General features: G+C 34.6%; 1 protein-coding gene across 6 annotated transcripts in view; it reads right to left on the bottom strand.

The window, feature by feature from the left end:
- Not1 (CCR4-NOT transcription complex subunit 1) overlaps window positions 1-23,204 on the bottom strand; it is a 225,256-nt gene that overhangs the window by 133,535 nt on the left and 68,517 nt on the right. For 4 of the 6 annotated variants that reach the window (XM_081765495.1, XM_081765493.1, XM_081765497.1 and 1 more), the window contains exons 17-18: window positions 9,615-9,807; window positions 6,493-6,687 (exon numbers count right to left, since the gene is read on the bottom strand). In XM_081765495.1, the coding sequence (XP_081621621.1) occupies window positions 6,493-6,687; window positions 9,615-9,807 (388 nt within the window). The remainder of the gene's footprint in view (window positions 1-6,492; window positions 6,688-9,614; window positions 9,808-23,204) is intronic. The other 2 variants (XM_081765494.1, XM_081765498.1) reach the window with 1 other exon arrangement.

Below are 23,204 nucleotides of genomic sequence, written 5' to 3'. Positions count from 1 at the left end.
TAATCGAGTACTTCACTATATACAGGGTGTCTACTGGAGTTGACTTAGATTCTTCCAGTATTCTGCTAGAAAAATTCCAGCAATGAACGGAAAAAACTGAGTGCCACATACGGCTGTATGCTGTGATATTTAACAGCCTATAAAATATGTTGAAAAAAACGAAGTCTTCCCCAGAATGCCTGACATAATCCGCACTCATCTTTTTTTCCTCTGCTGTGTGTGTTTGGGGAGAGGGGTACTCACCCAATTCCTCATCTGGTTCACCGTATCACATATACTTAGAGTTGGTCCAGAGCGTAGATGATAGTGTCTCTGAGCTGGTTTAAACCAAAAAACGAAAAATGTTCTTAGAAGTGTAAGTGTTTGTAAAATCTTGATGAACACACTTTTGTGGGTTATCACGTTTCACTCCCGTATATTATTCGTATTATATTCAGACCTAAATCCCCCATTCATTACTCAAAAAGATACTACAAAAGCAGATTTTTTAATATATATATATATATATATATATATATATATATATATATATATATATATATATATATATATATATATAACTGTATGAATGTTTGTTTTGTGATTTTTTTATAGGTTGTTATTATTGTTATCTAACTGCAATCAAAGAAAAATTCTAAATATTGTTTCGTTTCAATAATGTTTACTATTGATAAAATACATCGAAATGCCGTACTTTGTGTGTGTGTGTGGGTCATACAAACCCTAACGAGAGGCATTTAGTGAAATGAGAAGTATCTTTGGTATCTATTTATGTATAAATAGATCAGAGTCACAGTGGACTCAAATTCCAGGGTTCCCACAGAAAAGTGAAGATCCTTTTCCCTGACTTTCCCTGACTCAAATTCTTGTTTTCCCTGACTTGAATTCTTCAATATCAATGGGAAGATAGGTGGTAAGTCCTATCAAACACTTTTTAACGCCCTCCTCCATCCCCATAGCCGTCCATCACACTCCTTTAATTACCATTTATGTATTTATTATATTAAACAATTTAAACAAAATTTAATATTTAAGTATATAACAATATTATATATGTATGAAACAATACCACATACCTTGACATTGGAAATTAGTTATTTTTTCGCTTGACAAAACAACAAAATATACAATCAAGAAAATCCTAACAGTGACAGTTCTGAGATATGTATTACACACATTTTAAACAGAACTATGTTTTGCTTTCAGTTCTTGAATTTGTTGTACGAGAGCGTCCTGTTCTTGTTTATAACATAATTCCAATTGTTTCTTCTTTGCTTCTAATTTCTTGACTTCAGCCCATACTTTTCTTTTTCCAGCTTTGACTTTACTCTCCTCTGCACTCTGGATTTGTTTCTGCTGAAGGTATTTATCATAGCGTCTCCGAGCTAAGCGAACTGAAAAAAAACATTCTTTGATCAATGGGAACAGATTCTGCACCTCCATAGTACATAACAGCGTCATGCACCCGCCTCTGTTCAACTAGAGAGTTTTCTATTTGTTTTCTACAATAAGTGTCTTATTGACTGAGAACCCGCCCTCCACTGAAGCATTGCCGTGAGATAAAATTAAACATATTTTCACAATATGCCACAAATCAGCATACTCTTGTTTCTTGGACAATACCTTTGCAAAGAAGTCATCTAACCTAGTGCTGCACATTTTCTCTTCATATTCTCTGAAGTCAACTGCAAGGTATCCTTGGATTTCAGTACAGAAAGACATAAACTGACTCTTTGCTTTCTCAGCTACAGAATCAGATATCCTGTTATGCTCATGTAGTTTGTACAATGCATTTCATCCTAGTCTGAGCACGTTCTGGATTGTTCTTCTGTAGACTGGGATACAAAGCTGACAGAGCACGTACCAGTTTGTACTTCAGAGGGCTCCTTTCCACAATCTTCTTGATTGTACCCAGCAAAAAGTTTCGACACTCAAGCTTGAAAGATAGTTTATCTTTATCTGACGCATTAAGCTCTTTCAGTAGTTTTTCTGTCTTAAAACCAATGTCTACCTTTCTTACTTCCAACAAGTTTTCATTGGATGTCAAATCTAATGCAAGAAGCTTCACTGCACTGTCAGCAAGTTTCATACTGCTTTGTTTGATACAACGAGTCATTAGATTCCTTAAAAGACTTAGAAGTTCTGAGTACAGGAAACAAACAAATGGCTCAGGACTCTAGAATTTTCTTAAAAATGGTTCACACTCTGCTGAGACAGTCTTGAAAAAACATAATTTACACTTCATGAAAGCATCACCTGTACCTTCCACAATAATTTTAAATGGTTTACTCTTGATCTCTTTATTTGTTCGTACAAACTGCTTTATATCATCAAAAATAAGTAAAGCACGTTCCACGCACGCTACGTTCTCTACCCATCTTATTGCACAGTGTTTTAAAGGAAACATCTTGCTACCAGTGGAAGCAGTGTAATCTGCACGACGAGCTGGAGAATCACAAAACACAGTATATGTCACAAAGAAAACTGTGCAAGTCCCATCCAGCAGACTGAATACCACATTTGATTGAACCATTGATAACATGTAAACCACACACACACCAATGTCTATTTTTTTTTTTTTTTTTTCATCTGGGAAATCTTCATTCAGTTTTTCTTTCAAGTTTTTCAGGAAGAAATGATTAACATTGGGCCCATCCATTGACACCTGCAGCAAGTTGTTTGGCGGAAGAGGACACAGTCCGTTGAGAAAAGACTGCAGTAGATCTGATGATGTTGCATGATCCAAAAACGCACTATTGTAATACTAATTTGCCACTATTTGTACACACACACGCACATACATAGACTACCTTATTCCCTCAGTATGAAATAGCAACACTGTACTATCACTATTATCACTGGGAATAATGTATCATTGCCTTTCTCTTCACATGTCCACATTTACATACAGTACTCCATCCTTGCACATTTACATTCCCTGACTTTCCATGATATTTTACACGAAATGCATAATTTCCATGACTTTCCCTGACATGTTTCCATTTCCCTGACTTTCCCTAATTTTCCAGAATGTGGGAACCCTGAATTCGTATCTCTATTCACTTTTCTTCCATTTCTTTAACTTGGACTAATAAAAGTCGTTGTTAACTAACTTGGACTAAATTAGTTCTTTTGTACTCTGTAGTACTTTGAAATTGGCTATATGTAATTCTGTATAATGGTTTCACTTCTGCAACTGTATCTTTTTGTCCTTCTGAAATGACTCTTGACAATTATATTAACAAGTAGGCCCACGTAAAGATCAGTACAACGTATGTTTATCAGAAGTCCTTCGTGAGTGAGTCGGCAGACGTATCGCATTTGTGACCAATTAGTCCTGGTTTCGAGTTCAAACGGAGGACAATTTTTCTCGAATGTAAGTCGCGAAGCGGTTTGGATTCCGCTTTAAGCTTATGTGACCTCTTCCAGCATAAATTTCGTGACTTTTTTGTGACCTTTTCTTTACCAAATCATAAAATTTTTTAACATTTTCAAGAGCGAATTTGGGTACGAATCAGGCCAAATTTTCATCCATGCGATAGAAACGTACTTTACTTGTGATTTGGTAGCGTCTAAAGCCGACTATAAACATTTTTGGTGCTGAATTTTGACGTTTTGTACTTACATCTGTACAATTTTAAAAAATCGTGACCCAAAAGCTAAATTTCGTGACTTTCGTGACCGATCGACACCCTGATAACCCTGTTGTTGCATAATAACACCAAGGCGAAACAAACTTATTTCTGTCCATAAATGATAAGAATACATAGGGCAAATTATTTAAACCAAAAAAAAAAAAAAAAGTTTTTTTTTTTTTCAATAAAAACCATGGTTGTTACCAACCCTGTCTCTGAGGAAACCTTTTAACGTCATGTCCAGAACTGATTGATGCCAAAATTAATTAAGGTTTCATATTGTAAACACTAACGAATTTCTTTTCCGAACTAGCTTGTTTTTCAGTGGTTGGCCAGTTAGCCCATCTACACCTATACCCAAATGATGGGCTGCTACCTTGAAAGGTCTCAAAGAGAATTTTTAATATTTCTCCAATATTACGTAATACTTTTCAGATTTCTGGTGTTAATACCAATTTCCAGTATTTCAAGTATCAGTAGACACCCTGTAAGTATTTTATTAAGCATTTCAAGATTACGCAATAAATAAATAAATAAATAAAACTGTAAAACCAATTTATGAACTTTGTAGTATTTAAAGAGAGGAAAGAAAAAAGTAGTATGAGAGCAATGAAAGTTCCTAACATGTTGCTAAACGTCACAGAAGCCAAGTTTCCATTATATATTTCAAGTTATGTATTATATGTCAGTGGAACAATTAAATCTTTTTGACTGCTATTTTATTGTGATCTATTGATGTATTAAATTTTGTCGTGTTAAGTCGTTTGTGGATTTTCACTGATTATTGAATGAACTGTACACAATTGGAAGTCTAGTATGTAGGTTAAAGTATGTTCTTCCTTTAATTAACTTCTTAATAACAAAAAAAGTTACAGTTTAGCAGATATAACAAATCAAAACAAAATTAAAAACGAACTGATACAAAAAAATCGGGTTTTACCTATCACGACTATGCCCTTCGGGTTAAAGGAGATAATGAAAAATAACTAATGATAATGAAATGAATAGTGGAAGGCCAATACAAAATATCTATACCCTGAGCGGCATCAGAATTCGCGACAGACAATCTTGTGGTCGCTAGCTTAATGTCTTAGACCGCTAGGTCATGTTGGCCGGCCACACACACAAATCGGTCAAGTATTAAGTCATAGTATAAACTGAATACTACACTCTCTAATTTTCCGTATTAGTATTAAGTACCACTGATATATGAACAACAAGCATAATGTCAGGTAGTATTTACGAAGTATCTTACAAAGAAATTTTAAATCCACACCAAATATTAAGAAAGCTGAAAGCACAGAGTAAAGAACACATGATTTCCCGGGTAACAATGCTGTCAGTAACTGATGAAAGATGAAAGCTGGTCACGTAATATGCAAGGTCACATGAAGCCTACAAGTGTCTGTACTTTATTCCACAACGTATCTACAAAAACAGGTACATGATTGTGCTTATTGCCTTTAGTGGTGAATATTAGTGTTGTCAGTGTTAAGAAAGGGTGAACACCCTATCGCTAGATGGTAATGAATATATATTATAAATATCAGAATAATTTACATTGCTAAACAAAAACAAGTACTTTCTAACAAACTACAGGAAACGCATTTCACTTGTATAGCTTGTATGATAAAATTTTTTTGGTCTAGTACTTATCGGGTAATGTATTCTGAGGTACAAATAATATTTAAACCGAATTTCGAGTTTGGAAGCTACTTATTTTGCACATGGACGCTAGTCTATTTTACTCGATAATCGTATATCTTTAAAGTTGTTACAAGTAACTGCGCTAGCACTTATTGAGTGAAATGAAATAAGCAACGGAAATTTTCGCAAGATACTATTTTGTTTATTTTTTCAAATTTTACTACCTAGATTACGTCTTATAGGCTAAAATAAATATATGAATTATGAGATGATGATTTGTGAACTTGTGATCTAGGTGAAACTCAAATCTGCAACTGATGCATCTCATCGATCTACTACCTCAGATCACATGATTACGCCAGCAGACATAGAAGATAGTATCACCTATCTAATATTACACTGTTGTTTCGCAGCGACTCGTGCGGAATATATTACGTATAATGGTTAGAGATTCATGCGAAGATTAAAAAAGCTAATGTTATTAGTTAAGTCAGGATATGTATTTGTCGCATATTCAATTGTTGTTAAATTAAGATAAGGGTATTTAACTAATGTGACGAATTGTTTATCGAGAGCGAAAACTATTTCAATATGGCACTTTCACTTTCCTCAGTTGGCAATTCTTCGTATCAATTTCATCTCACATTCCTAATTCGTACGACATTCACTTCAGTTACAGATTATAATCATTAATGCTGTAAAGATTTGTTCACCTAAGTATGATGTAAATAGCTCAATTCAGTAAAGAATTAAGGCATATTTTGAACTATGATTTTTATAGAAAGCACTGTAAAAAAGGAAAAAAAATTAAGTTATTTGAACTATTTACAAAATAATTACAGTTGTGTTAATGCGCAGTATGGGTCAACGTTGCCAACTATGAATATGCAGAATTCTGTAAGTAGCTAAAGTGAAAGTATTGTCAAATGAATTAGGAGTGTGAGAAGCATTTTGCCACTTGGGGAAAATCATAGACTTCACTAAAATATTTGGGTTTGAAGAAACAAAACAGTCGCACCTTTTTCAATCCTATCTATGTTTTAAAGTTCCGATTATAATCTAAACCTTAATACCTCTACAACGAATTTAATTTTGTTTCAGATCATTCATGCTCTGCAGAATGCGATAGAAAACATATATATTTCCATAAATGATATTTCACTTCTAGTCACCATACACTTAAATATTCCAGAATTCAAATCGTACTTACCCTTCCTGTAATAGTGGTTGTGGTAGTGGTTGCCTTCGTTACAGTCGTGGTGGTTGTAATAGTGGTAGAAGTGATGGTCTTAAACCCTGTAGTAACAACTGGTACTGGATTAACCATTGCTGCAAGATTAGCAGGAAGAACAGGTCCTTGGGGTTTATGTGGTGGCTCTTGTGACCGCAAACCATATTCAACATACTGTGGAAACAAAAATATGCGTACGCATTAAGACAAAGCATTTATATATAGTTTCCTTCAATATCATATACACGAAAGAACTAATAAAACATATTACAGGAAAGAATGAATAAAAGAAAGAAGGAATAACAAGGAATACACCAACAACGGGTTTGCGGGTTCGATCCCCTTTCTCTTCCCTTTTCTATAATTCCCTATTTCACAATAACTAATTTATACTTATTGGTTTAAACAACTTAAGAGTATAAATATTACTGTAAACAAAAATTTCACAGCTAGATTGCAGAGATTAGGATCAAGTCCGTCATTCAGTTACTAGATTTTCCTGTTATTTTGTACCTCAGTACACACAAAAATTTAGAAATATTAATTTCTGTTTTTTCTTCAAGTAATTTAGATAAAAGAAAAAAATGGAAAGTGTGTACAGAAATAAGAAAAATAAATAAAACACTTTCCGCTGAGGAATTTCCTATCTTTCAAGTAATTTGATGAATGCAGAAATGCACACACTGAAGCGCAAAACGTACGTAGTGATATTAAAATTACGCCCACTTTCTTCAGAAAAGTCTTTACTTGCACATAGAGCTGCTGTATCATGATTTCAAAAGAGTCGAGAGGTACACGCCCTATCTATGAACTAGAACACAGTTCTGAAAAGGATCACACGGGATTTGGTAGACCAAGAAGAGAAATGCACACTATTGTAGTCTCTAGGTATCAAATTTATTGATTTTCTTTGGCAACATCACAAATAGGCAAAGGCCTCTATTTATACGAACTCTATTAATATGGCAACTTACTAAATGTCCTGAGTGTGTATTTTACATAATATTTCGGCTTACAACACACGGAACTCTGATGAGAATTACTAGGAAGAAAAAAACAGAAAAGTAAAGAAAAGTAGTTCAAGGTAAAAAAAATATTTTTTTTTTAAAAAAATTACTCAAAATATAGAAGGTTTATTAAAACGTTTATCAGTTTGTCATCTTGTTTGTTCATCCCATCTCAGACATCCTATCTCAAGGTCTATTTAAATTGTCTTTGACCGTATTTATACGAGGATCATTCAATAAGTAGAGAGACAAAGTCTATATTTTTAACACTTTTTTTTTTTTTTTTTTGTTTCAGGAGTGTTAGCTGGCAACCTTGGGATATGCTACGATCTGCTGTTTCGTAATTTTATGTCAACATAACTTCAAAAATATCAATTCATCATGGCAAGTCCTCTAGAAGATTGCACCTTAGAACAGCGCTCAGTCATTAGGTTTTTAGTCGCAGAAGGTGTAAAACCAAGTGAAATTTTTTCTCGAATGTTGAGACAGTACGGTAACAGTTGTATGAACCGTGCGAATGTGTACAAGTGGGTTGATCGGTTTAAAAGTAGCCGAACAAGTGTAGGTGATGAACCCCAATGTGGACGTCCAGTGGAAGTTTCTGGTTCTTCGTTGCAATCGAGGATTGACGGACTTATTCGTGATAACAGAAGAATTACTGTTGAAATGATAGCTGAGGAAGTTCAAGTAAGTGTTGGAACTGTTTACAAAGTCATTAGGAACATTTTAAAGTACAGAAAAACGTGTGCCAGATGGGTTCCCAAACAGCTTACTGACGCTCATAAAGAATCAAGGCTTTCCATTTGTCAAGCCTTAACGCAACGAAGTTTGATTAAAGGAGACGCTTTTTTTGAAAGAATAGTGACTTGCGACGAGGCCTGGATCTATCACTACGACCCTGAGACCAAAAGGCAGAGTATGGAGTGGAAACACACTAGCTCTCCAAGTTCGCAAAAAATTCAAGGTTCAACCTTCCGCTGGTAAAGTGGTGCTGACCATCTTTTGGGACTCACAGGGTCCAATCTATTGCGATTTCCTTGAAGATCAGCGAACTATCAATAGCCTATACTATTCTGAGATGCTAGAACACAAAGTTAAACCAGCTATCAGGAGCAAACGCCGTGGACTCTTCTCAAAAGGAGTCATTCTTCAGCACGATAACGCCCGCCCTCATACAGCCCAGCTGACCCGAGATAAGCTTCAAGAATTAGGTTGGGAGGTCTTACCTCATCCTGCCTACAGCCCAGACCTCGCCCCATCTGATTTTTACCTGTTTGGACCACTCAAAGACGCCCTACGTGGAAAAAGATTTGCTAACAATGAGGAAGTTAAGGCAGCGGTGCAAAGGTGGCTTCGGGGTAAATCGAAAGATTTCTTCGCCAAGGGAATTAGGAAGCTGCAAGAAAGATGAGACAAATGCATTACTGTAAAGGGTGATTATATTGAAAAATAGCCTTAGTTTCGAAAGATTGAAATAAATCTTTATTGAGCTATAGCAATGTCTCTTTACTTATTGAATGCCCCTCGTACATTGTTATTTTTCTCCCCCCCCCCCCTCCCCGAATATGAAACGATTCGATTTGAGCTTTAGATTTGTGTAAAACATTGTAACATTGGTGAATGTTTTAATAGTCAATCTATATTTATTTTTACGTGTAGGAAGTGAAATAAATAATAATAATAATAATTTAAAAAATTTCAAAATACACAAAACTATCTTCCTGTTCCCAGTCCTATTAATGGCTCCACTGTTAGTAAGCCATTAGAAATACACGCTAAACCTTAGGTAAGTATTCATATTTCTATGAGATATATCACAAATATTACACACACGCCGTTATTCTAACGCCAACTGTACATGCACTTGTTACATTACCTGGAAGCTAGAAAAATATGTGCTTCAGTAGACAATTTGTCTCGGTTTTTAGTGTGATAACCCATTACCTATCTACGTTAAAGATTATTTCCGAGTGAATTTTTTACTTTAATTTCTCCGAACCATAACTGTAATTCCTGTTAATTTTCAAAATCATATACGCTACAAAAAATTGATTACTCAAATCATCATATGAAAACATAATATTACGAACTTACTTCTTGTAGATGTGATGGAAACTCACTGAAGTGTGGAATGGTTGCAACATGTTCACAATACTTATGGTAGTCCTTAAGCCTGGATTTGAAGCGATCTAAGGCAGCAATACCAAAATAATACATCTTGCTTCCATGAGGTTTTCTCAGTGCATCCAATACAAATCGCAATGCTAGTCCTAGTGCCACGTAACTACTGAAAATGAGACATTTTAAGTTCAATACTAAATATGTTATAAAACAATTTCTGATTACTTACACCTTATATTGCTATACGAAAGACGAAATAACGAAAACAACTTTTATCTAAATCAGAAAATTATTTCTTTTGCAACATCGTGTAAGCTCTACATACGAAAGTAGAAAAAATAGAGAAAAACATGTTTTCATACGTAATTCTCTAAGGCAAATATTCAACGAATTTGATTTTTTTTTAAATATGAAGAGCTTTTGTTAGTCAATATGAAGCAGAAACTACGACACTTACTCTCAGTAAAATCGCTAAGTAAATGTGGAGTTAAAACTAATCGTCATTTCAGTGCAAATCATCAAACAACAACAAGGAGAAATCTGATGTTTGCAACTTCATATAAGAGATGCGAATAATGCAATCTCTAGTAGTAACAATAATTTCAAATGTTCAGCTAATGCATACAAGGTTTTTGTTCTAGAATCTTACTTGTTCACGGCGGTAACTTACCGTATCGTTTAATATATTACCGACCGAATAAAAGAAAACATTGAAAGACAAAAGTGCGAGAAAAGAAATATACAAAGCAAGAACGAAAGAAAGAAAAAAGAAAATGAGAAGCCACGAAAACATACCACGTAACTTTGGAATACGCAGGGTACACTAAGCAGTGATACTTGAATTCTGTTCTATAATCTTGGAACTCGTTAATTTAAAATTATCAGTGCTACCAATAAGTAGCACTGGATTAGCGGACATACAATCGAAATTCAATTAGTACGAGATTCGAAACGGAGTTTAGTAAACATACTTTAGTATGACTGCGTTAACTAACATGCGTAAATCTATGTGAATGTACGGAGAAGTATAAATTTGTACCAAGTCATACTTCTGGGCCCATCCAGATAAACACTGATTATCGGAAGTATAAAAACTCAGGAGGAGATGGGTAACCTAAACCCATTCCCAGAATATTAGTAGTAGAAAAATGCCGGTTCTGGGCTACTGAATTCACACCCATTTCGTCAGTCCCGACTGATGAAGAGAACAAATGTGCCAGTGCCGCCTGATACGTGATGCCGGACGACCCAGGTACGAGTCGAGAAATTGAGTCCTCTGTTATTCGTTCTCTGTTACGACTACTTTTTTCAACCTCTTTTTTAACTTAGCAGAACTGACAAAAGAGTATGGCTTGCTTTCAACCACAATTTAACATAGCACATATTACATAAGACTATGAGCACATTTCCAACCCTATTTAACATAGCAGAGGTTTCACCAGGCATAGCAAGCTTTTAGGGGTGTGCCTTTTATCAACCCTATGCAACATAGCAGAGATTATTCTTTTACGGGTGTACTAGTTCTCTTTTATGAGCACTTTTTAGGGGTGTATTCGTTCTCTTTTACGACTACTTTTTAATCCCTATTTTTAACATAGCAGAGCTAATGAGAGTATGAACATATTTTCCAGCCCCTATATAACACCAGAAATTACATAAGATTACGAACACGTAGCAGAGCTAATAAAAGAGTTTGGCTTATTTTTCCACCCCTATTTTAACATAACAAATATTACATAAGACTACGGCCACAGAGACAACGAACGCATATTTTATCAGCACTCGTATGTAACATAGCAAACACTAGTAACATAACAGAGAATAGTGATTCGTTCTGTTTTATGACCAGTTTTTGAACCCCTATTTTAACATAACAGAAATTACTAAAGACAATGAACCCATAATTCAATCAGAAATTACACAGAGATTCAATCCAATCAGGAATTACTTTGGCAATCCCCTACGTATAAAAGAGAATGGCCTATTTTTTAACCACTACTTAAAATAGCACAGATTACAACTCCTATTCAATACAGCTGAGAATATGAACCAATAGCAGGAGAGTATTCGTTCCCTTTTATCAACCCCAATGTAACATAGCAGAAATTACACAAGCATTCATGAACTACTACATGTCCCAAAAGTACTGACCATCGAGATCAAAGGTCAAATATTTAAACCCGAATAACTCGTAAACGAAGCAACATATTGAGGTGCTGTTTCCACATTTAGTAATATGTCATCAAATGCTACATGCCCCAAAAGTACTGAACATCAAGATCAAAGGTGAAATATTTAAAGACGTATAACTCGTAAACGGAGCGACGAATGAATTTGTGTGATCTATTCAATTTTGTGCCAGCAGAAAAAAAAGTGAAGGAGGAATAAATTTGTAGGTCCTTGTTACTTCTATACCAAACAAGAAAAAAAAAAAAAGAGCAAAGAAACGCTATTTTAAGAAACTAAAAATTTTGTACCTTTCGTACTTAAATAAACGAAAGAATACATTTTAGGCCTTATTTACTTTTGCATTGACGAGGAAAAAAAAAGAAACTCCATTTTAACTAGTTTAGTGTTTAATACCTTTTTGGACTATTCAAATAAACGAGAAAATAAATTTGTACTAAGCAGAAAAGAAAAAGAAGATACACCATTTTATCTAGCTGAAAATTTTATATCATCTTGTACTATTCAAATAAACTAGTGAATAAATTTGAGTGGAGTATTTAGTTTTGTATTAACGAGAAATGTCATTTTTAAGTGGCTCAGAATTTCTATACCACTTTGTACTATTTAAACAAACGAAGGGATAAATTTGAGTGTCCTATTCAATTTTGTACCAACGAGAAATGCCATTTTAACTAGCTCAGAACTTTTATACCTTTCTGGGTTATTCAAATAAACGAAGGAATAATTTTGGTCTATTTAGTTTTGTACTAACCCCCACCCCTCCAAATAAAAAGCGTAGAAGGATCATTTTAGCTAACACAGAATTTTATATCATTTTGTACTACTCAAACGAAGGAATAAATTTGAATGTAGTATTTAGTTTTGTAACAACCCGAAAAAAAACTAAGAAGGGCCATTTTAACTAGCTGAGTATTTTATACATTTTTGTACTATTTAAACAAAGGAATAAATTTCTACGAAGAAGAAAAAAGTGAAGAAATGCTACCTCAGCATGTCATACCTTTTTGTGCTACTCAAACGAAGCAATAAATTTGAGTGGCTTATTTACTTTTAACCATCGAGAAAAAAAGCGAAGAAGGGCTATTTTGACTAGCTGAGTATTTTATATCATTTTCTACTGTTTAAATAAACGAAGGAATAAATATGCACTAACCAGAAAAATCGAAAAACTTCCATTTTTCTTCAAGTGTTGAAAGTTCATTCTCGTAAGCCACTACAGCTCCTTCAAGGATGGAAAATCTCTTCCCACGCATGCGATCTTTGATCCTGGGGAACAGAAAAAAATCTCACGGGGCCAGGTCAGGGCTATACGGTGAATGAGTCATAAGTTTGACCTCTATAGATTCTAAAAACGAAATTGTGATGTTGGCCGTGTGTGCGGACGCGTTGTCATGATGAAGCAGGATCCAACGCAATCCAGTTCTTAAGACGCCGTTCCCGAAGCTTCTGGAACACTTTTGTTAGGCAAACAGTGGTGTACCGGTAAGCAATAACAGTCTTTTGTTCTTCAAGTGGAACAGTTGCAACATGACCAGATTTGGAGAAGAAAGTTGCGACCATTTTCTTTCCCACACTTCGCGGTCGCTTCACTTTCGTGGGTGGATTTTCGTCTGGAAAGATCCAAACTGTAGACTGGCGTTTATTTTCAGGGTCAAATTGATAGATCCAAGTCTTATCACCAGTAACAATGTCAAAGACGCGTCAAGAATTGCCTCCATGAAATCTTGCAAGCATTTCTTCACATCATTCCACACACATGCACTTCTGCTGTTTAGTCAAGGTGTGAGGCACCCAACGAGATGAAACTTTCCTGAGCCGAAGATGATCATGAATTTTTGTTACTGCTGGCGATCCAATGTTCACTGTAGATTCAATGTCCTTGAAAGTTGTTCGAGGATTTTCTCGAATCATTTGTTCTACAGCGGCAATGTTTTCATCTGACACAGCTGTTGCCGGACGTCCAGATCTCTCTTCATCTTTAAGCAATGTCCGGCCTCTTCAATCCACCAAACCACCAAAAATTGTGGCACGGGAAGGAGCAAGGTCCCCAAAAGCACCCTGCAAACTGTCAAGGCTTTGTGTCTCGTTCAAACCACTTTTGAAATCGTAAAGGATCATTGCCCGAAAATGTTCCCTTTCGAGCTCCATTCTAGAAAGTCGAATACTGCTCACACCAACAAACAAGTGAAGGCGATACGGCCACGCCGATAAGCAAGGCGAGTTGAAACTTGCTTCGCTTCTTCGCTCTGGATACCACTACCGAACGCAATTGTTGGAATTCAAATATTGTGCTACAACAATGCGTATCTCAAAACTTTCGTAGTGACCCTCGTAGTTAAAATGGTCCTTTTTCTGGTTGGTATATACAGTAGAACATTCAAATTAATTCTTTCGTTTATTGGTGTAGTATAAAAGGTCCATAAGTTCTGAGCTAATTAAAATGGGGCTTTTTCGATTTTTCTGGTTAGTACAAATTTATTCCTTTGTTTATTTAAATAGAAAATGATTCAAAATACTCAGCTAGTTAAAATAGTCCTTCGCTTTTATTTCTCGTTGGTCAAAAGTAAATAAGCCACTTAAATTTATTCCTTCGTTTATTTGATCAGTACAAAAGGTACAATCATGTCCAAAATTATTGTTGCATGTCTATAAATGTGTTGTTGTAGCAATAAAATTTGATAACGAATTCTGCCGGTATTTCATATAATGTTAATGTGTGTATAATTGGCAAAGACATGTACGTGGAAAATGTCAAGTCAAAACAGCAGTAAATAACAACAGAACGAAAATAAAACTTTCTTGTCCGAACGAAAATAAAAATGACTGTCGCATATCTATAACTGTCTTCTTGTAAAAATATAATTAGATAATGATTTTGCAGGGTACTTTTAATACTGATACTGTGTGTATAGTCGGGAAATGTATATTTGTGGTAAATTTCATAGGAAAAGAATTATAAATACGAAAATTAGAATGAGTAAAACAAAATGTTGCTAAATGGACAAGAAAGTTTTATTTTCGTTTTATTGTTCTTATTTACTGCTCTTTTGAAATTTGCCACATACATGTCTTTGCCGATTATACACATACTAACTTTATAAGAAACACTGGGCGAATTCGTTATCAAATTATATTCCTACAACAACATATTTATAGACATGCGACAATAATTTTGGACATGAGTGTACACAGGGATATAAATAAACTATATTTTATTATAGTTTGGTTTGGTCATGCGTATATTTTTGTACATAAATTAACAAATGAACGTCAATTTATCTGAAAAGTCGAAGTTTGCGAATTTTTTACGAGCACTTTCGGTTCGAATTTTAAAATTCTGTTTTCACGGTAGGTAAGACCTAATTAGAATTTGTAAAATTTTCAAAAATCGCCATTTTTGGGCGCCATTTTCTCGAAAACACCATTTTTTAAAATTCTGAAATTTTGTCAGATGGTTCAACTTTACCTGAATAATAAACACACCAAATACCATTCTCGACCAATGCTTCATGGATTAACTGCAGCCTTTTAAAGTTAGCGAAGTTTCGCTAATTTTGATGTCACAGTTAGCAACACTGAGAACAATGAAAGTGCATGATTTGATGATGTTTGTGGTTCACATTCATTAAATGAAGAATAAATGGTTTTCTTGGCTGTTTTTTATTATTATTATTATTATTTTGATTAAAAAGACTCTCTGAAATAGTAAAATGAGCCTCCCTCTACTCCTCCGTTTTCTTAAACTGAAGTAATCTGAGGTGGAAATTACGATTACGAAACACAAATTTCAAGTTCACTTACTTAAAATGGTCTTCGGAAACAAAATTTCACTTTTTTTTTTTTTTTTTTTTTTTTTTAAATACATGGACCAATCATTTGCTTGGTTGTTGTCTTCTCTGCTAATAGCATGTAACCGTGCAGATGCTCCAATAGATGTTGCTTCACTCGTAACTCATCCAGGAGTGGATGTACGGGGACGATTGCCACCCCCCCCAGAAGAAGAAACTTTCTTATATATATATAAATAAAACCCATCCCAGAGTTTGGAGCTCTTAAAAGTAGCTCTAAGTAGCAGTATTACAATCCCCCTCAGAAGTCCGTCCTGGATCCGCCCCTGCGTAGCACATTGTCGATAGTCACAAAATACTTATTTTCACTTCTCTTATACTCTTCTGGAAACCTGTACCCTGCTGAAGGTTCATGTGGAAGCATAAACAGCACTTAAACTTCACGTAATTCATGATTTATTCATAATATTTCTGCTACGCACCACTGGTTATCATACATATACGTATATAACAAAAGTTCCCTTTTGCAGATTTCTTAAATCTACACTTTGAATTGCAAAAGTTCGATTTTGGGGTAAGTATGAAGTTAGTTCATGGTGACCCGTTACTGCCATAAAAACTTCGCAATTTTCCGAAAGCCAAAGATAACTTCGTTGAATACCAGTTACCGGTCGCATACTTTCCCCTTTTTTCTTCCGGAAGTCGTCGAATTCAGTTCCAGGTAACAAAACGAGAGTAATACCCGGAGTTTGTACTTGCACTATACTCACGAATTCTCCTGCGGTTTTAGTGGGGACGCGGTGGCTCAGTGGTAGAGCGTTCACTTCCGGTCCCTGGTTCAATCCCAGCTCGTGCCGTTCTGCATTCCACCATTTCATTCATTTCTCATAATCACCGTCTCCTTTCGCCTTACCGGCATAACCGTGGAACGTAAAACTTAAAAGATTTCATTTCATTTTTTCTTCTGCGGTTTTAATACTGTGTATCTGTTTTAGCCTAAGGCTATGGCGCGTTGCCACATTCTTTCCCTTCCCCCTTCCCCACTACCGTCGCAGAGACCCTTGCATGGTCGGTTTCACTGTAAAAACACTGCTTTATCGGATCTGTCTGCATCTCGAACATCTGAAAGCGATTTTTAAAGTGGGATGCAGCACCATCAGAAATCACTGACACGGTTTGGGAAATTGTAGACACCTATTTTCACGTATTCAAACCTTTTTCTATAAAATATATTTTCGCTTTTCTTCGAGTATGTTTAGAATCTTGTCTATGACTATGAGTACATGAGCCGAATCATGTGTTTTATCGTCGTTTATTACAACAAAACTGTCAATTGTTTCATATTTCGGTGATAACTCTGAATTGCACTTTGCAGAATAACAGTCCAGTTTTCAACGAAGTCCACATGAAGTAAAATAGAATTTGTATCTTGAAATTTTATACGGTGGTTTTCGGTAGCAATTGATTCTCTTTGGATTTTCTTGATGTAGTCATGAATTACAATTCTTACAGTTAAACCGGCAATGTACGATACGAAAACAGAAAGTGGCAGTTTTTTTTTTTTTTTAAACGAGATCATTATTCTTCCATATGGCATACGTAACCACTTTCATTTTCATCAGGATCAATAATTAAAGACACCACACTTATTTCTTCCATTCCAGGACATTCACCACATTCTTGAAGAAGACAGCTGTCATTTTCTACGGATCATACTACTAAAGGAAATAGGTCACTCATGACAGCTTCAATACAGGTTGCACCTTTGATTTGTAGCAACGCAATAGCAGCTAACTTAAAATTTGCACAATACACACACTTCCCTCTCAGGTTGCGGACTGACACACTTTAGTCGAATACTATAAAATTCCGAGTGACCCATTCTTATGCTGGGATTGTTCTGTTTAAAAATTCAGTAAATTTCTTTGGAACGCGTAAGAAAACGTTTCGATTTTTTTTTTTTTTTTTTTTTTTTTTTTTTTTTTAACTTTTTGTCATTTTTCGATCACTGTAATGACATCGCACTTAATTGAGACTTTGTCTGGAGCATTCCAAATCATACTGAGGTAATAGTTTAGGCCTTTTATAGATCATCAGAATTCATTGGATGGCCATTTCAAGTAAACTTAAAATTTGTGTGTTTCGTAATCGTAATTTCCACCTCAGATTACTTCAGTTTAAGAAAACGGAGGAGTAGGGGGGCTCATTTTACTATTTCAGAGAGCCTCTTTGTTCAAAATAATAAAAAAAAACAGCCAAAAAACCTTTTATTCTTCATTTAATGAATATGAACCACAAACATCATCAAATCATTGCACTTTCATTGTTCCCAGTGTTGCTAACTGTGATATCAAAATTAACGAAACTTCGCTAACTTTAAAAGGCTGCAGTTAATCCATGAAGCATTGGTCGAGAATGGTATTTAGTGTATTTATTATTCAGGTAAAGTTGAACCATCTGACAAAATTTCAGAATTTTAAAAAATGGTGTTTTCGAGAAAATGGCACCCAAAAATGGCGATTTTTGAAAATTTTACAATTTCTCGAATTTTTTGCGACAAAACGGTTGACCACAGAAGCGATAGAAATTTTTTTTCGGAAAGCGGGTAACTAGGTTTCAGCAACCGTGAAAACAGAATTTTAAAATTCGAACCGGAAGTGCTCGTAAAAAATTCGCAAACTTCGACTTTTCAGATAAATTGACGTTCATTTGTTAATTTATGTACAAAAAGATACGCATGCGCAAACCAAACTATAATAAAATATAGTTTATTTATATCCCTATGTACATACCACAACAAGAATTATAACTCTACCTGTCTCCATAGCCGAATGGTGAGGCTCCGAAATTGACCATTTTCCATGTCTTCTACAATTCATAAATTGTACTCCCCATCTTTGATGGCCCATTACTTGGCGGGAAAATTTTTTTCGATAAAACCAAAAAATATGGGTCTCCTAAAAACATGTCTAGTTGCTATAAAAAAAGTTTCAACAATATCTGAGATGGTGATGGTACATGCTCTGCCTGAATTGAAATGGAAGGCACCAGGACTCAATTTCTCGACTCGTACCTGGGTCGTCCGGCATCACGTATCAGGCGGCACTGGGACATTTGTTCTCTGCATCAGTCGGGACTGACGAAATGGGTGTGAGCTCAGTGGCCCAGAATCAGCATTTTCTACTACTACTGTTTTTTTTTTTTTTTAAAAAAAATGGTTATTGGTATATTGTGCACACAATCTTTCAGACGGTAATTCTATTAATCTTTCAACACCCGTAATGTATCAAACAAGGTACCTTTTAAGCAAATTTAGATAGTATTATTTAATTTACTTTGTACTAAGTGAAAGCGAAAATAGCTAATTTCAAATTTTATTTAAACTATTACTACCGAAAACTAAATTTGGAATCACAAATTAAATATTACTTAACTATAATTTGAAGTTAATCGAACTTTACAAATCAGTCCTGATTCATTAATGTGTAAATCCTACTACAGAATTGAAACTTTATTATCTGGCTACTGTTTATGAACGAATTTTATTTTGGTAGTGACATCAAAGAAGTACAACCACTACACACGATTTAATAATAAAGCTATCTTTCCATTTTTCTCTAATGCAGAGCTCCATAATTTTTGAAAGCTGTGTCTTCTATCTACTTTTCTAGCTAACTACAAATTTTGAACAAAGCAGTTCAATTTATACAACTCCTTTAAACTTTCAAATATAAATAAAAATACATAAAACATGATTCATACTTTGACTGATATTCATTTTCTCTCCCTCTTCCTGCTTCGTTCGTATTGTTATGAACTCTAGAAAACAAAGGCTTAATGTATCTTTTTTTGCACACTTCAGTACATAACATTTAAAAAACGTTACTATCTGGAAAATAAACTCGAAAGTAATATCAAAATCGTTCGTTCTACCAATTCTCAACTAAGTATAGAATATCAATACTTTTACTTCTCTTAATTATATCATACTTTTTTAAAAAAATATTTTTAATCAGGGTTGGCTGGTTTAAACCAAGGTGGTTTAAACCATGGTTTAAACCAAGGTTTAAACCAGCTGGTTTTTTCAAAAAAACCAACTGGTTTAAACCAAAAAGCAAAAAATGTTCGTAAAAGTGTAAGTGTTTGTAAAATCTTGATGAACACACATTTGTGGGTTATCACGTTTCACTCCCGTATGTTATTCGTATTATATTCAGACCTAAATTCCCCATTCATTACTCAAAAAGATTATACTACAAAAGCAACTTCTTTTTACAAGTTTATTTTGTGATTTTTTTGTAGTTGTTATTATTGTTATGTAATTGCAATCGAAGAAAAATTCTAAATATTGTTTCGTTTCAATGTTTACTATTGATAAAATAAATCGAAAATGCCGTACTTTGTGTGTGTGTGGGGGGGGGGGGTCATACAGACCCCACGAGAGGTATTTAGTGAAATAAGTATCTTTGGTATATATTTATGTATAAATGAGTTTGAGCCAAAGTGGACTCAAATAATTCGTCTATCTTTATTCACTTTTCTTATTGATATGCAGATTAAGTCGGTGTATTTCTTTAATTTGGACCATAAAAGTCGTTGTTAACTAACTTGAACTAAATTAGTTCTTCTGTACTCCGTAGTACTTTGAAATTGTTCATATGTAATTCTGTGTAATGGTTTCACTTGTGCAACTGTTTATCTTTTTTGTCCTTCTGAAATGACTCTTAACAGTTATATTAAGAAGTATGTAAAGATCAGTATAACTTTTTTTTTTTTATCAGGATTCCTTCGTGAGTGAGTCGGCAGACGTATCGCATTTGTGGTCAATTAGTCCTGGTTCTGAGTTCAAATGGAGGAAAATTTCTCTCGGATGTAACTCGAGAAGCGGTTTTTATTCCGCTTTAAGCTTATGTGACCCCTTCCAGCATAACCCGGTTGTTGCATAATAACATCAAGGCGAAACAAACTTATTTCTGTCCATATATGATATGAATATATAGAGCAAATCATTTAAACCATAAAAACCTGGTTTAAACAAAAAAAACCTGGTTTAAACCAAAAAAACCGGTTTTTTTGTTTTTTTTAATAAAAACCATGGTTTTTGCCAACCCTGTTTTTAATCAATTCAAACGAGAGAATCAATCTATAATACATCATATGTGAATTATCTTAGCAATTATGATGTTTGTATACATTCTACTAGAAGTCAAGCTATTAAAATTATCTGAACATATAACTTTAATGTTACTATAATTGCAGTCTTATGCACATTATATTCGTATTTCGTCATATTCTAGCGGATATTTAATTCTATCGATACGCTCGTAGTTAATTGAAATACTTATATACTAAACTTTAGAATTCTCAATACCAAATACACAAACACATAATTGTAATTATTTGACTGAAGTGACAATAAAATCACAGAATTGTTACTTCAAAATATAATGTCCCTTATATGAAATACTGACTGGTTACAAATTTACCAGCTGAATAAATATTTAGTTACCAGCTGAAGAACTGTAAATATTACAGTTCTCTTGAAAGGTATTTTCAAGAAAAGAGTAAAAGTTATGTGGTCGACTGTAAAGATAGTATCAAATTGTGTGTTCATATATATATCTGTAAATTAAATCTCGAATATGGCGAGGAAAGCTTAATTTTTACAATATTTCTAATTTTAACGCGTACAGTAACAAAATAAGAGAAGATGACAAAAATATTCAGTAAAATACTGATTACGGAAATGTAACTGGTATTACTAAATATTGTGATTACGAGTTACAATCGCAGTCACAAGCAATAGATACTTCTCTAAATGAACAACCATCGTCCTCTTCTGCACAAAACAAATATCAATATGCTCTGATACCCAGAAGTGAAGATTAACACGCATTTATATCACATAAAATTTAAAAAAAGTAATGAAGTGATATATTTTTTTTTTTCAGCAAGGAATTCGAATTTAAAATGATACTCGTAAGAACTACAAAATCAATTTTGAACATAGAAGTTTATTTAGACACACACTCACGGTTATTTATGCATGCGCAAAACTTTCTGCCATTAAGTTTTGAAACTATATAGGCAATCGTTCTACATGGTAAGAGGAAATGTATTCTTTTAAATAAATTAACAGCAGATTGAGCTTTTACAAAAATGAACCGCCCCACAAATGTATATAATAGTAAATAACAGGGTTGGCAAAAACCATGGTTTTTATTGAAAAAAAAAAATGTTTTTTGTTTAAACCAGGTTGTTTTGGTTTAAATAATTTGTTCTATGTATTCATATCATGTATGGACAGAAATAAGTTTGTTTCGCCTTGGCATTATGCAACAACCTGGCTATGCTGAAAGGGGTCACATAAGCTTAAAGTGGAATTCAAACCGCTTCGCGACTTACATTCGAGAGAGATTGTCCTCCATTTGAACTCGGAACCAGAACTAATTGGCCACAAATGCGATAAGTCTGCCGACTCACTCACGAAGGAATCCTGATAAAAATACGTTGTACTGATCTTTACATGCTTCTTAATATAACTGTAAAGTCATTTCAGAAGGACAAAAAGATAAACAGTTGCACAAGTGAAAATATTATACAGAATTACATATGGACAATTTCAAAGTACTACGGAGTACTGAAGAACTAATTTAGTTCGAGTTAGTTAACGACGACTTTCATTGGTCCAAATTAAAGAAATACGACGACTTAATTTGCATACCAGTAAGAAAAGTGAAGAAAGATACGAATTGAAGACTTTAGGGCAAAAGCAGGTTAAGTCCAAAAAATGAAAATGTAAAGGAGGTAGCTTCACAACGGTTTCCACTCATCCAATTTTCTTCAAACTTGTACATATATAGTAAACAGAAAGCAAAAGTAATAGATTGTACCTTAGGACCCTCACTACACTAAAAATACAAATGTTAGGTAACGTATTCGTAAAAAGGGTTGTAGGGGCTATGGCCTCCTTCGAAATGACGAAGGACCCCGCACAATCCTTCGGTGGAAATTGGATTTCGGTGGAATTGCTTAAAACCATGCTATGTTGTAGATATGGTGTTCCTGAGAAAAAGTCTCAATGAGCACAACCACAAGTCCCTGACCGTTTGGTCACTACAGGGCCACTTTTTTGAAAACAGGCGAAGATAATGATAATCCGGATTTCGGTAAAAATGACTAAAACTGTTGTATGTTGTAGATATTGTAATGTTGAGAAAAAGTCTTAATGGGGATAACCACCAATCACTGATAGTTTGGCCACTTTTTTGAAAGCAGCCGAAGATAGTGATGTTCTGGATTTCGGTGAAAATGACTGAAACCGTGATATACTGTAGATATTGTCATCCTGAGAAAAAGACTCAATGGACATAAACACCGATCACTGATCGTTTGGCCACTACAGGGCCACTTTTTTGAAAGCAGCCGAACATAGCGATATTCTGGATTTCGATGAAAATGATAAACTGTGATATGTTGTAGATGTTCTGTTCTTGAGAAAAAGTCTCAACAGGCACAAGCACAAATCACTGACCGTTTGGCTACTACAGGGCCAATGTTTTTAAAACAGCCGAAGATAACGTCA

The sequence above is a fragment of the Thermobia domestica genome, chromosome 7, assembly GCF_964235325.1.
Source record: "Thermobia domestica chromosome 7, izTheDome1.hap1.1, whole genome shotgun sequence".
Classification (NCBI taxonomy): domain Eukaryota; kingdom Metazoa; phylum Arthropoda; class Insecta; order Zygentoma; family Lepismatidae; genus Thermobia; species Thermobia domestica.
This window is presented reverse-complemented; position numbering and strand designations above follow the sequence as displayed.